At 38.5% G+C, this 12,991-nt stretch overlaps 1 protein-coding gene across 1 annotated transcript in view; it reads left to right on the top strand.

The window, feature by feature from the left end:
* Positions 1-3,757: 3,757 nt before the first annotated feature.
* Positions 3,758-12,991, top strand: part of RNF128 (ring finger protein 128, E3 ubiquitin protein ligase) — a 97,080-nt gene continuing 87,846 nt past the window's right edge. Inside the window, exon 1 of the mRNA XM_008072863.2 lies at positions 3,758-4,328. Within this exon, the coding sequence (XP_008071054.1) occupies positions 3,923-4,328 (406 nt within the window). The 5' untranslated portion in view covers positions 3,758-3,922. The remainder of the gene's footprint in view (positions 4,329-12,991) is intronic.

Below are 12,991 nucleotides of genomic sequence, written 5' to 3'. Positions count from 1 at the left end.
ACTTTAATTTTAACTGATGTGAAAAACACCGAAGGGCAAGGAAATGTCAAATGGGCAGCTATACATGGGGGAAATATTTGTAGCAAATGTGTGAAAGTTATTTTATTACTTATTATTACAGATCTTATGTCATGAAAAATAAAGCAAGTTACAGAATAATATGTTTACTATGACTCTCTTTTGGTAATAGGATCAAGCCCTATTTGTATCTTTAAAAAGAAGATATAAAATTAGAAAGAGAAGAAATGCAACTAGTATACAGTAATATGAAAAATAGGTCAGGCTCGGTGGCTCAGTCTGTAATCCCACACTTTGGGAGGCCGAGGTGAGTGAATTGCCTGAGCCTGCGGGTTCGAGACCCACCTGGGCAAGTTGGCGAGACCTCATCTCTACAATAAATCAAAAAAAAAAAAAAAGTTAGCCGGGCATGGTGGTACATGCCTGTAGTTCCAGCTACTTGGAAGGCTGAGGCGGAAGAATCGCCGGAGCTGACAGAGTGAGACTCCAACTCAAAAAAAGAAAGAAAAATAAATGTCCAGCCTCACTAGCAATCAAAGAAAAGACAAATAAAAGGAAACCAAACTAGTAAAAGTATTTCAAAGTGTTGATGGCCAAGGAAAGGGAAAAGAAGATGAAACCAACACAATCACACTACATGAATTGTTCTAACCTTTGGAAAACAAATTGGAGAAATGTGTTAATTGTTTAAATGTTTAAGCTTTCAACCCATTAAATCCACTGGGAATATATTGTAGGATATAATCCTAAATAGAGAAAAAGTTACTGTACAAAAATGATAGCAAAAATAATCTTTAAAATTTTGGCCAGATCTTTTGCTTTCCACCACGTGAGGACACAGTTTTTCTCTTTTCTGGAGGACACAGCAACAAGACACCATCTTGGAATCAGAGAGCAGCCCTCACCAGACACTGAACCTGCTTGGGTCTTTTATCTTGAACTTCCAGCCTTCAGGACCATGAGAAAGAAATTTTTCTTCTTTATAAATTACTCAGTATCAGGTATTTTGGTATAGCAACACAAACGGACTGACATCATGGAATCTAAACATGGCAAGGAGGGAAGTAAGGACACAGAGATGAATGATATGAAAAGAGGGTTAAAACACTGGAGGCCTTTCTGAGGTTGCAGAATTTCAGGTGAGCTGAAAGGGTGAGAAGTTGTGGTCAGAGGATGGAACTCTTGAAGTCAAGATTCCAGAGATAGTGCAGTTTAGGTGATGATTAGGTTAAAAAAAAAAAAACTGGCCAAACAAAAATAAAATGCCTAAGTAAACTGAGGCATATCCATTAATGGAATCTTATAAATTCAATAAAGCATTGCCTACAGAGATTATAGAATAAAATATAAAATGAGTGGGACATCATATAGTTAAATGAGAAAAAAATTAAAAGATATATAAATATTACTATAACTAAGAAAAATCTCTACATAAAATAATAAAAATAAATTTTAACATTATTCAACAAAATTTGATATCTAATGGATTTAGCTAACTTCTCACTAATCTGTTTTTAAACTATTTTATGAAAAACTTTTATTTAAGGAGCAATTGGATAATTTGTAGAAAAGGTTAAATCAAATTTCTGAGACTTACTAGTTGATATTTGAATGCTGATGCTGAACTTATTACAGATGACTGTCCATCATCAATCAGCAAGATAATGATTTTGAAAATAATATCTATAGCCAGGCTCGGTGGCTCAGCCTGTAAACCCACGCCTTGGGAGGCTGAGGTGAGTGGATTGCCTGAGCCCGCGGTTTGAGACCCGCCTGGGCAACTTGGTGAGCCCTCATCTCCAGAATAAATAAAAAAATTAGCCGGGTGTGGTTGCGTGCGCCTGTAGTTCCAGCTACTTGGAAGACTGAGGCGGAAGGATCGCCGGAGCCCAGCAGGTCGAGGCTGTGGTGGCCGGGGGTGGTCTGATGATTTTCTTTGTCTAATGGGTAGGCTTTATTGCAATATTTAAACGCCAAATCAAAATGGTAGTGCTAATAGCAATACGATTAAGTCATCTGTGGTTAATCTTAAATAGACCATAAACTAATACACGAGACCTTTAATCTTTTCTTCTCATTTATATGAATTACTAGATTATCACTACGTGTAACATGCTACTAATATTGGGTACTGTGGGAGGATACACAGATGAATAACTGGCAGCTATGATATGATAGAAAGGTTCATATTTGTATTATGCATCTGATGGGATTTATTGAGCATTTTCTGCTGCTGAGTCCCTGAACTCCTCCCCTCTGGGTGGTGTTAAAGTTCCCACCTGTAGGTTCCATTCCAAAGCTGATATCTCAGGTGCTTAGGAACAGATAAGAGCCGGGTTCGGTGGCTCAGCCTGTTAATCCTGCGCCTTTGGGAGGCTGAGGTGAGTGGATTGCCTGAGCTTACGGGTTCGAGACCCGCCTGGGCAGGCGAGACCTCATCTCTACAATAAATCAAAAAATTAGCTGGGCATGGTAGCGCGCGCCTGTAATTCCGGCTACTTGGAAGGCTGAGGCGGAAGGATCGCCGGAGCCCAGCAGGTGAGGCTGCGCTGGCCGGGAGCGGCCACTGCACTCCAGTCTGGGCGACAGAGTGAGACTCCAACTCAAAAAAAAAAAAAAAAAGATCAGACAAGAAATAGTGGGAAGAAATAACTTCATTGATCATTTCAATCAACAGTCTCCTATTTCTTGTTGTCTTGTTTCCTTAACTCTGATAGTTTCCCTGATTCCAGACTACTTGTCTTGGACCTTGGACTACCACTGTGCCTACTTTCTTACCTTTTGACCCTGGTGACTTTCTGCTTTCCTGGCAGCCTGAAGCCTCTTTGTCTAGCTTGCTGACTCTTAGTACAGTCAGACTCTTGATAGCTCTGATTATTTTGTTGTTCATTCATCTATTCCTTCACCAGCCTTTGGCACACATTGCTATCTCCCCAGCCCAGCAATTTTCCTAGACCAGTCGACCCCACAGCCATATGTGTCCGAGTGCTGCTAGTGTTCAGTGCACACCTAATTTCAAAAAGATTAAAATAAAGGAGGCAATGAAATCGAGTTTTCTATACATTTGAAAGAGCTAAAGTTAAAATCTCTAAATGTTAAAACTTAAATCTTAAAGTCTTTTTTAGAATATAACACATGGGGCATAAAAATTAATGGTATGCAGCAACTCACAGGTATCAATCAGCAAATATTTGAGTGCCTGCCACAGGCAAGTCGCTGTACTTGAAAGGACAGGATCTCTAGCTACTGAAATATGTTTACATTCCAACAAATAAACAAGGTAACAGAGGATATTCCTTAGGGAGCTTGCTAAGAAAACACCCACAAAGAAATTAAAGAAAAAAGGCAGTAAAATTCATTCTACTAATGCCATAGCAATTAAAATTAGGGATCTTAACTTATTCCCAGCTGAACTGGTTGACAGCATATTTCAGCAGGGCTTGGAAAACGAGTTTCGTGTTTTAGATATTCTGAGAGAGGTGACTTTCAACCTTGTCACGTGGGATTCCCAAGAGTCCAGTTCCTCATTCCAATCCACTCCATGTTTATGAAAGTGCATTAGCTGGAACAGTGAGAAGAAAAAAAATTTACTGCAGGAAGTCATCCAATTCTGACAAGTTGACATGTAGAATAAAGTTGATGGTGTTATTTACTCCGAAGGCAGTCCTGGTTAAGGGTTGCATGTATGTACAGTTGAAGGAAGGGCAGGCAAAAGGGAAATGTAGATAACTAAAGTGAAATAGAGCTGTTGTATTCAGAGCTTGTGTTGCTAGAGCTGAGATCAGTTACCTACCTGCAACTGAAATTTCAAACTTCTGTTTAGCAGGGACGTGAGTGGACAATGGTGACTGATAGTTGGAAATATCAGCAGACATCTTAAATTTTATGCTCAAATGAACGAGCAATGAACCAGGGGAATAAGTTCAGTTTTTTTCGGCTCCTTGCAATTTTTACCTTTTTACTTAAAAATACAGCATCTTTTTCAATGAATGCCTATGTGACTGTGACTTATTATAATGAAACCAGCAACCACACCACAACAGAGATATGTGAATGTGGTGTTTATGGATTAGCCTCACCAGTGGCTAATGCTATGGGAGTGGTGGGCATCCCTAAGAACAATAACTACCAAGCTTGTGACTACAACACCGAGTTTACTAACACTAAGAAGCCCTGGATTGCGCTGATCGAAAGAGGTAATTGTACATTTTCAGAAAAAATACAAACAGCAGGCAGAAGAAATGCTGATGCTGTTGTGATTTACAATGCTCCGGAGACTGGCAACCAGACGATACAGATGGCAAATTTTGGTAAGTCATCATCAATTCTTGAAGAAGATTAATGTCTTTGTTTACCTTAAAATGGTATTTCCATCTAAAATTACTCTAGGATATGGCAATGAGGTTGTAAAACAATTCTACTTACATTCTCTTGCTTAGCACTACTTGGAAATACTTTATTATTTTTCAGTATTTATAACTAATTTGTCCCAATAGCAATTTGGAACAAATTAATTTGTCCCAGTAGCAATTCAGGCAGTGGTTCCTATTTTCTTTCAAGTTTTCTTAGTGATATAAGTTTTCTCAGTGTGTATTTTATAATTGCTTTTTAACAAACTATACCTTTACCTCTAAACATTAAAAATAACATTTTGATTTCATTATTAATTTGTACTTTTCAGTTTGATTCACTGTCTTCTGCAAAATGGATTCATTATTATGATTAAATAATAATATATGTAAAGGTGTAAAATTACACAGAAATAAGAATTTGACTCTGCTGTACGCTTGTGAGGTTTGAATCTGTTTGTGGGACTAATACATACAAAACTACTCTGCAAGAAGTGTTATTCATTGAAAACATATGACAGAAATAGGAAAACATTGTAATTCACAATAAAAATAAAGATTTTCCTTAGAAATGTTTACTTATGACTTAAGTAATTATAATCATCTAATTTATTAAGTTTGTAAAGAAAATTACTTTTGAGAATTACTGTTTTCATTTTATTTTGTAAAAAAGAGTGCCACTTTCCAATTAAATGTTTTTTTTAAACCAATGAAGAAGTAAACTTCTGACCCACGTTTTCTACAGCATAGGGAGGTATGTGTATTTTTGCCCCAGACTTAGCAAAAGAAAAAAAAAAAAAAGAAGAATTTCAATCAAGGCAAGGAAAGATCTGATAGTAAATGAAGGCAATATTTTGATACCTGCTATTATCACTGCCAAATTTGGCCTCTAAGAATATTGATGCAAAATTAAACAGATTTCAGAATTATAAAAAGGAGAAGATCAAATTTGTGTTAAGAATACTAGAGTAACCTTCAGAAACAAAAAAATACTAGAGTACTTGGAACATACATTCAATATAGCAATTGAGTACTAATGTTTGAAAAACAAGCTGCTTATTTCTCTGGGTATCAAAAAACAAGTAGAGATGGTCTTTCAGCAATACAAAATTATTGTAAATGCAACAAAAGTCTACATCCTACCTTATGTGACACATCCTGGGCATTGCCAGAGCTCTGGCATTCACATTTTTTTTCTTTCCAAGCTTAAGAGCATTTCATAAACATTCTCTACAAGTTTCTATAAAGTGACTTTTATTTTTGTAGAAAGAAAGCAATACCGCTTGCTGATGAAAATTAGGAATCAGACTTGTTCTAAGGAAACTACTGCCTTTTGTATTAAACTTAGAGATCCTGAGTACTCTAGGTTTCCTTTTTGCATGAATTTCGCTTATTCATACTCCTGCTATCTTTACAGTATAAACATGATCAAACTAAACAGTAATCCTATTTTCAAAATTTGCTTTTCAACCTGCATTATTTGAATATGTGGCTCTGGACAGCGTTTTTAAAAAGAGACAGCTAGGTTTATCATTCAGTATATCCTTCCTGTAGAATCAAAGACACATGAAAATATATTTCAAAGCTACAGCATTGCCCCTGTTTTCAAATAAACACATCGAGGGCTTAGCATGGTGACTCAAACCTGTAATCCCAGCACTTTGAAAGGCCAAGGCAGGAGGATTGCTTGAGGCCAGGAGTTCAAAACCAGCCTGGGCAACATAGCAAAACCCCATCTCTATTAAAAAAAAAAAAAAAGAAGAAAGGAAAAAAAAGGTGGGTGTAGTGGCTGGTTCTTGTAGTCCCAACTGTGAGGCAGGAGGATCTCTTGAGCCTAGGAGTTTGAGACTGTAGTGTCATTATCCGTACCACTACACTCCAGTCTGCACTTTAGTCTGAGTGAGAGAGAGAGAGAGAGAGAGACCTTGTCTCAATATGCATACATACATTGAAAAAGATAGCATGATGATAGTTGCTGTAACAGTTAACATTTATTGGCATTCACTATATGCCAGGCACTGATCTAGGGCCTTTATTTTATTTAATGAATACTGCTCTTTAACATCTAATGAGCTCAATCCCAAATAATTAAAATTTTAAGTTTAGAGTTTTATGGTTATAAGACCTGTCATTTAGTGTGTCGTTGGATTTCTTCTTTCCCTGAAATTTCCCTTATATAAAAACTTCTATGATGCAGTTGACAAACATAAGGAAGCAAGTGTGGATATGAAAGCTGTATGATCAGCTTCTAGATCATTAAAGACAGAGTTATTTTTTATAACATACACCCATTTTTTTGTTGTTGCTCTCTTTTCATTATTGCTTTGTTTTGACACAGAGAGTAGGGGCAACAGCTTATCCTCCTACGAAAACTCATGACTTCATCTTCCATCACCTCATATTTTGTCACCGCTAAAAGCCACCTTTTTAGAAAAACCACACTGTAACCCCCTCAGGCCCATACACCCTTCCACTCTTCCCTGGCTCCCCCTACCTCTTCATTTCTTCAGTCCCATTTTTCCTTGCTAGGCCTTAATAGTCCTTTCACAACGTTGTGTCTCTTCTTACTTAGGTCAATACCTTCCAGCAAAAGACCACTAGCAACAGACCTATAATTTAAAAAGTTGGATTTATTACTTGTTGCAGCAAAAGAACACACACCATGGGAAACTATGGGGCATCTCAGTAAGAGGGTGTTAGAAAGGATTTCCAGGATTTGGGCTTGCTATAGGTGATTTGAGGGAGGATTTAAGGAAGCAAGCTGTTAAACAAGCTCCCTAGTTTGCTCGAGATTGAGCGGTTCCCTGAGATATGGGATTTTCGGTGCTAAAACCAGGGAATTCCTGGGTAAACCAGGACAAGTTGGCCACTCTTGCTGGCTTTGTTCTGGACTTGGATGCTGTCAGGTAGTAATTCTGTGATTGAGTTTCTAAATAAATCTTTTTTTTATAAGTGGGGAAGACTAGGCCAAGGTTAAAAATGTAATTGGTAAAGAAGCAATAATCACTCATATTAGCCAGTATGGGGAGATGTTTGGTAATTTTTGTGGCTTGGACACTGTCTATATTTTGTCTGTGTTCAGAAATGATTGTGGAGTAGTTTTGTTTTTGTCTTGATCTATCATGGTCACAGAATGACCTTGTCTAATGTTGATGTTCTGTTAGGTGGTTTATGTTCAACAAGAAATCAGCAAAGTATAAAATAATTAATGGTGCCAAACCAGGTCCAGGATTCCAGGGGCTACTTGTCTCTTTCTCACTGACAATCCACTGTTCCTACTCCCTTACTGGTGTGCAAATAAAGCCCCCCTGCCAAGTCCTTTCACATTTCTGTGCCTCCTCATCCCTCTATAGGCTGCCTTAAAGGGCCCCAGTAAGCCTAAGGGATGCTTCCACTGTTTTGCCTCACATAGTTTCATGATGTAAGTAAAGAATGCCCTTAATCCTAGGCCCAGTATATTTACAGCCTCCCTGCTAACAAACAGGGATAACTTCAGTCTGAGAAGAGCTCCCATTGAGGAGAAGTAATGTACAGTCTAACACTTGAAGATAAACCCTTAATTCAATGCTTCCCAATTTGCTATTGGATTTCCCCTTTGGGTTGTAGCCTACAATTGCTTGGTTTGTTTTTGTTGTTTTTTTTTTTGAGTTGGAGTCTCACTCCTTTGCCCAGACTGGAGTGCAGTGGCCGCTCCCAGCCACCGCAGCCTCGACCTGCTGGGCTCCGGCAATCCTTCCGCCTCAGCCTTCCAAGTAGCTGGAACTACAGGCGCACGCTACCACACCTGGCCAGTTTTTTGGTTTATTGTAGAGATGAGGTCTCACCAAGTTGCCCAGGCGGGTCTCGAACCCACGGGCTCAGGCAATCCACTCACCTCAGCCTCCCACGGCGCAGGATTACAGGCTGAGACACCGAGCCCGGCTACAATTGTTAATATATCTATCTACATACAAATATATATGAATGTATGTATATATACATATATTTTCATATTCTAACTTACCAGCAAGATTAACAAGATTTTAATTTTGTATTTTGATGAGGTTGAAAATAGAAGGATAAGTTTACCATGTCCTTGAGTAAGTATGTAACTTCCTAGCAATCTTTTCTAAATGCTGCAGAGACAGTCATCCAGTTCTATTCCACAGATGCAAGAAAAGTCAGGACTCCTGAGCTATCCAAGCAGAAAATTCAGAGCATATTAAGTACTTGCTTGCTGAGCAGACAGTTTTTGAAAGTGAAATATGCTATTTTTGGGTAAATTGCCTTAAGAAATGCTGAGATTTGAATGCAGTTTATGTCAGCTAAGTCAATAATTTGGGAGGGATAAAATGGTTCTTACTTGTTCTCATTTAGACTGTGTCCAACGAAGTGAATTAGAGTGAGGTGTGCAGTTTTTCAGAATCCCCAAAACCTACCAATTCCAGATCAATGAAGTCCATGGTAAGCAAAGGTTTAATTAAAGCAGCAAACTCGCAGGCTTTATAAAAATGTTTTTCTATAAATGAAAGGGGAAATAAAAGAATAATATATAAATGAAATGAGAAGATAATAAAAGCTCTTTAATAAGGACCTGAACGCAGATATATACATAAAGAAGAGCTTAATTCAAGAAAATGAATCGGTTCCACTTCAAATGAACCTAAAATCTGTCTAGTTCTGTGCTTCTCCATACCATTGTCTCTATCTTAGACCTCTACAACAGCTTCCTGATTTCCCTACTACTCTTTTGCTTTCCCAAGTCCAGTTCCAGCACTGCAGCCAAAGTGGCATTTTAGAGAAAGTAAATCTCACTCTGTTTAAAATCCTTTCATAGCTTCTCATGACACTCAGGGTAAATTCAAGCTTCTTTTTTATGCCCTTATCCAGTTTTGAATCACCTGGCTCCTGCCTACTACTCTGACCTCATTTCTTCTCACTACCCCTTCTCCCACTCACTGAGCTCTTGCCACATTGGGATCCTTTCAGTCCCTCAATTGCGCTCAACTTTTCCCTGCCCAAGAACCTGAAAGTAACCCTTGATACACCCCTCATCTTCGTTACCACATTTTATTAAACATAAAGTCCTACTGATTTTACCTCCAGGCATTTCTTAAATCCATTCACCTTTCTATATCTGCTGCTTTCATCCAAGCCCAGGCCAACATCATCTCTCACCTGGACCACGCAATAGCCCAACTGGTCTCCCTACTATTCTTGTGTAGTCTGTCTTCCACATAGCAGCCGGAGTAATTCCATAGAAAATGTAATTCAGTCCCAATTAGAACAAAACCCAGACTTTGAACCCAGATCTACAAGGTCCTATATAATCAGACTTCATTCTCCACCCTTCTCTTCCACATTACCATGCCTCAGCCACTCTGGTCTTCTTTCTGTTCCTTAAGCAAGAGAGGTATGTGCAAGGTTTTGTATTTGCTGCTTCCTTGGGCTTAGTTACTTCTTCATTTATTCACATAACACTGCCTCCAAAATATAATCATGTCTATTGCCACCAGTCTAGTGCAGGCCAATACCAGATTTCACACTGACTACTATGAATAGCCTCTAAACTGGGCTTTCAGCTTCTACTCTTGCTACCTACACTATGTATTCTCCACGCAGCAGCCAAAGTGATCTCAAAATATAGGTCAATCACATTATTCCTCTTCTCAAAATCCCCCAGCATCTTTTTCATAAAAACTAATCTAAACTTTAATCATGTCTAAAAGGATGTGCGTGATATGGCTTCTGCCTACCTCTCTGACCTAACAGTCCACTTTCCCTCTCCCTCAGAATGCTTCAGTCATTCTGAAGTTCAGACACTTTCTCCAACACATGAAGCTTTTTCTGCATGAGACACTTTTTGCTTGACTTTCTTCCTCTCACAGCCATCACTATCACACATAACAGATCTTCCAAATCCAGTTTAAATGTCTCTTCTCCTAAGGGGTCTTCCTTCACCTCACACACATTATTTCCCATCAAAACTTTCTGCTCATTTTTGTTTACATATCTTATAATGTGCAATTTATTTTGTTATTTACTTAATACCTATTTCTCCCACTAGATTGTAAGTTTCAGGAGGACAGAGACCCTGTCTGTCATGCTTGCCATTGTATTAATTCTGCTGAGTATAGTGCATGGTCTTCACTAGTTGCTGAATAAACGAAAGTTTAAGAACCTAGAAAGCAGCCAGGCTCGGTGGCTCAACCTGTAATCCCGCACCTTGGGAGGCTGAGGTGAATGGAATGCCTGAGCCTGCGGGCTCGAGACCTGCCTGGGCAACTTGATGAGACCTCATCTGTACAATAAATAAAAAAATTAGTTGGGCGTGGTAGCGCGCACCTGTAGTTCCAGCTACCTGGAAGACTGAGGCGGAAGGATCGCCGGAGCCCAGCAGGTCGAGGTTGCGGTGGCCGGGAGCGGCCACTGTACTCCAGTCTGGGTGACAGAGTGAGACTCCAACTCAAAAAAAAAAAAAAAGAACCTAGAAAGCGATTCCTTTTTATATATGAAAAGATGGACAAATTTAAATGAAACTGATTAGGTAAATCCAGCAAACCATGGCATTTTAAAATTATTTTTATTTTGATTGATACCAGTAATAAATAAATACTTTATCCTGATAAAAATCCTAACAATATAATTAAAATCTCTCCAAGACTACCATCCCCAATCCCAGCTCCCTCCCAAGAGATAACTATTGCTATTCATTCAATATGTAACCTGTCAGAATTTTTCTATACACAGAAAATACAAGGTCAATTTGTGTTTCATTTTCAACAGTAACAAAGTTATTCTGTAGCTTGCTTTAGTCACTCAACAATAGGAACTGGAGTTATTTCCATGTCAGTAAATTTCTATTTAATTCTAATTTATTCTTTTGACTATTACATAATATTAATATTGCCCACATAAACATAATTTAACCACTCCCCCCATTAATGGAAATTTGGATTGTTTTCAATGCTGCACTTTTACAAATAATGCTTCAATTAACATAATTATTTGCTAACACCTAAGAAAGCTATTGTTATTGATCTTGCATTTGACCACCCTTTTGAACTCCTATTAATTTTAATAATTTGTCCATTGATTCTCTTGAATTTTCAAGATTATCATTTCTTGTACAAAGTTTTGTGTCTCTTCTTTTATACTAATTATATGTCTTAATTCTTTCCAGTGGTCTTATTCCATTGGTTAAGGTTACAATGGCTGTCATAATATACATCCTGGACTTGTTTCTGACTTTAGTAAAAAGTTCCCCCAGCTGTTCTACCATTAAGTATGTTATTTGACAGAAGTTTCTGGGAGATTTTTTTTGTTTTGTTTTGTTTTTTGAGTTGGAGTATCACTCTGTCGCCCAGACTAGAGTGCAGTGGCCGCTCCCCGGCCACCGCAGCCTTGACCTGCTGGGCTCTGGCGATCCTTCCTCCTCAGCCTTCCGTGTAGCCAGAATTACAGGCGCACGCTACCACGCGACTAATTTTTTTATTTATTGTAGAGATGAGGTCTCACCTACCCAGGTGGGTCTCGAACCCGCGGGCTCAGGCAATCCACTCACCTCAGCCTCCCAAAGGCGCGGGATTACAGGCTGAGCCACCGAGCCCGGCTTCTGGGAGATTTTTAAAAAATCAAGTTTCAGTATTTCAGAAAGGCATTCAAATCTTGTTCTTCTTATTGGTAAGCTATTATATGAATACATATGTACATATACATATATGCATATATGTTTTTGTTTTGATAGACATAAATATGTTCAGCATTGTAGGATTTGACCCAAAGGAGAAATACAACAGTTTACCGTCAGCTTGGGAGAAATAATAAAGTGGTACATAACAACAATAGGTAATCTCAATAAATTAGGTTTAGAAAAAAAAAAAGCCGGGCTCGGTGGCTCAGCCTGTAATCCTGCGCCTTTGGGAGGTTGAGGTGAGTGGATTGCCTGAGCCCGCGGGTTCGAGACCCGCCTGGGCAGCAAGACCTCATCTCTACAATAAATCAAAAAGTCAGACAGGCGTGGTAGCGCATGCCTGTAATTCTGGCTACTTGGAAGGCTGAGGCGGAAGGATCACCGGAGCCCAGTGAGTCGAGACTGCGGTGCCGGGAGCGGCCACTGCACTCCAGTCTGGGTGACAGAGTGAGACTCCAACTAAAAAAAAAAAGAAAAAGAAACAATACATAGAATGGACAATTTTATAGGTTTTTTTCCTCAGGTATAATCTTACTGATGCCCTGAACAAAAACGTTGAAAAAAATTGTATTACTTTTACATACAACTCCAAGTTGAGTGTCAAGTTGCAAGTTACAAACAAATTAAAAAACATTTTGACAAATTAGGAAACTTGTTTGTAGTGAACAGTAAATGTAGAGTATAATAAATGTAGAGACAGATATAACAGAAAACTATGGACAAAAAGACAGGTATGTAAGCAAAAGATTTAACAATTAAATTACATTGTATTACAAGTTAAATAAAGAATGACTAATTATTTAAAAATATGACATGATCATGGGATGTACTAGGAAGCATTTAACATGTTCAGTCTGGAAAATAACTCAGCTATGTTTGAAATTCATGAATGTCTGCAAACATTGTAAGCCTTTGAATCACCTGGCTTACAATAACAAAAGATGTTAGTGTC

The sequence above is a fragment of the Carlito syrichta genome, unplaced genomic scaffold (genome assembly GCF_000164805.1).
Source record: "Carlito syrichta isolate Samal-C Ts95f unplaced genomic scaffold, Tarsius_syrichta-2.0.1 Scaffold315473, whole genome shotgun sequence".
Classification (NCBI taxonomy): domain Eukaryota; kingdom Metazoa; phylum Chordata; class Mammalia; order Primates; family Tarsiidae; genus Carlito; species Carlito syrichta.
The sequence above is the reverse complement of the archived record's forward strand: the minus strand, read 5'-3'. Positions and strand labels throughout refer to the sequence as shown.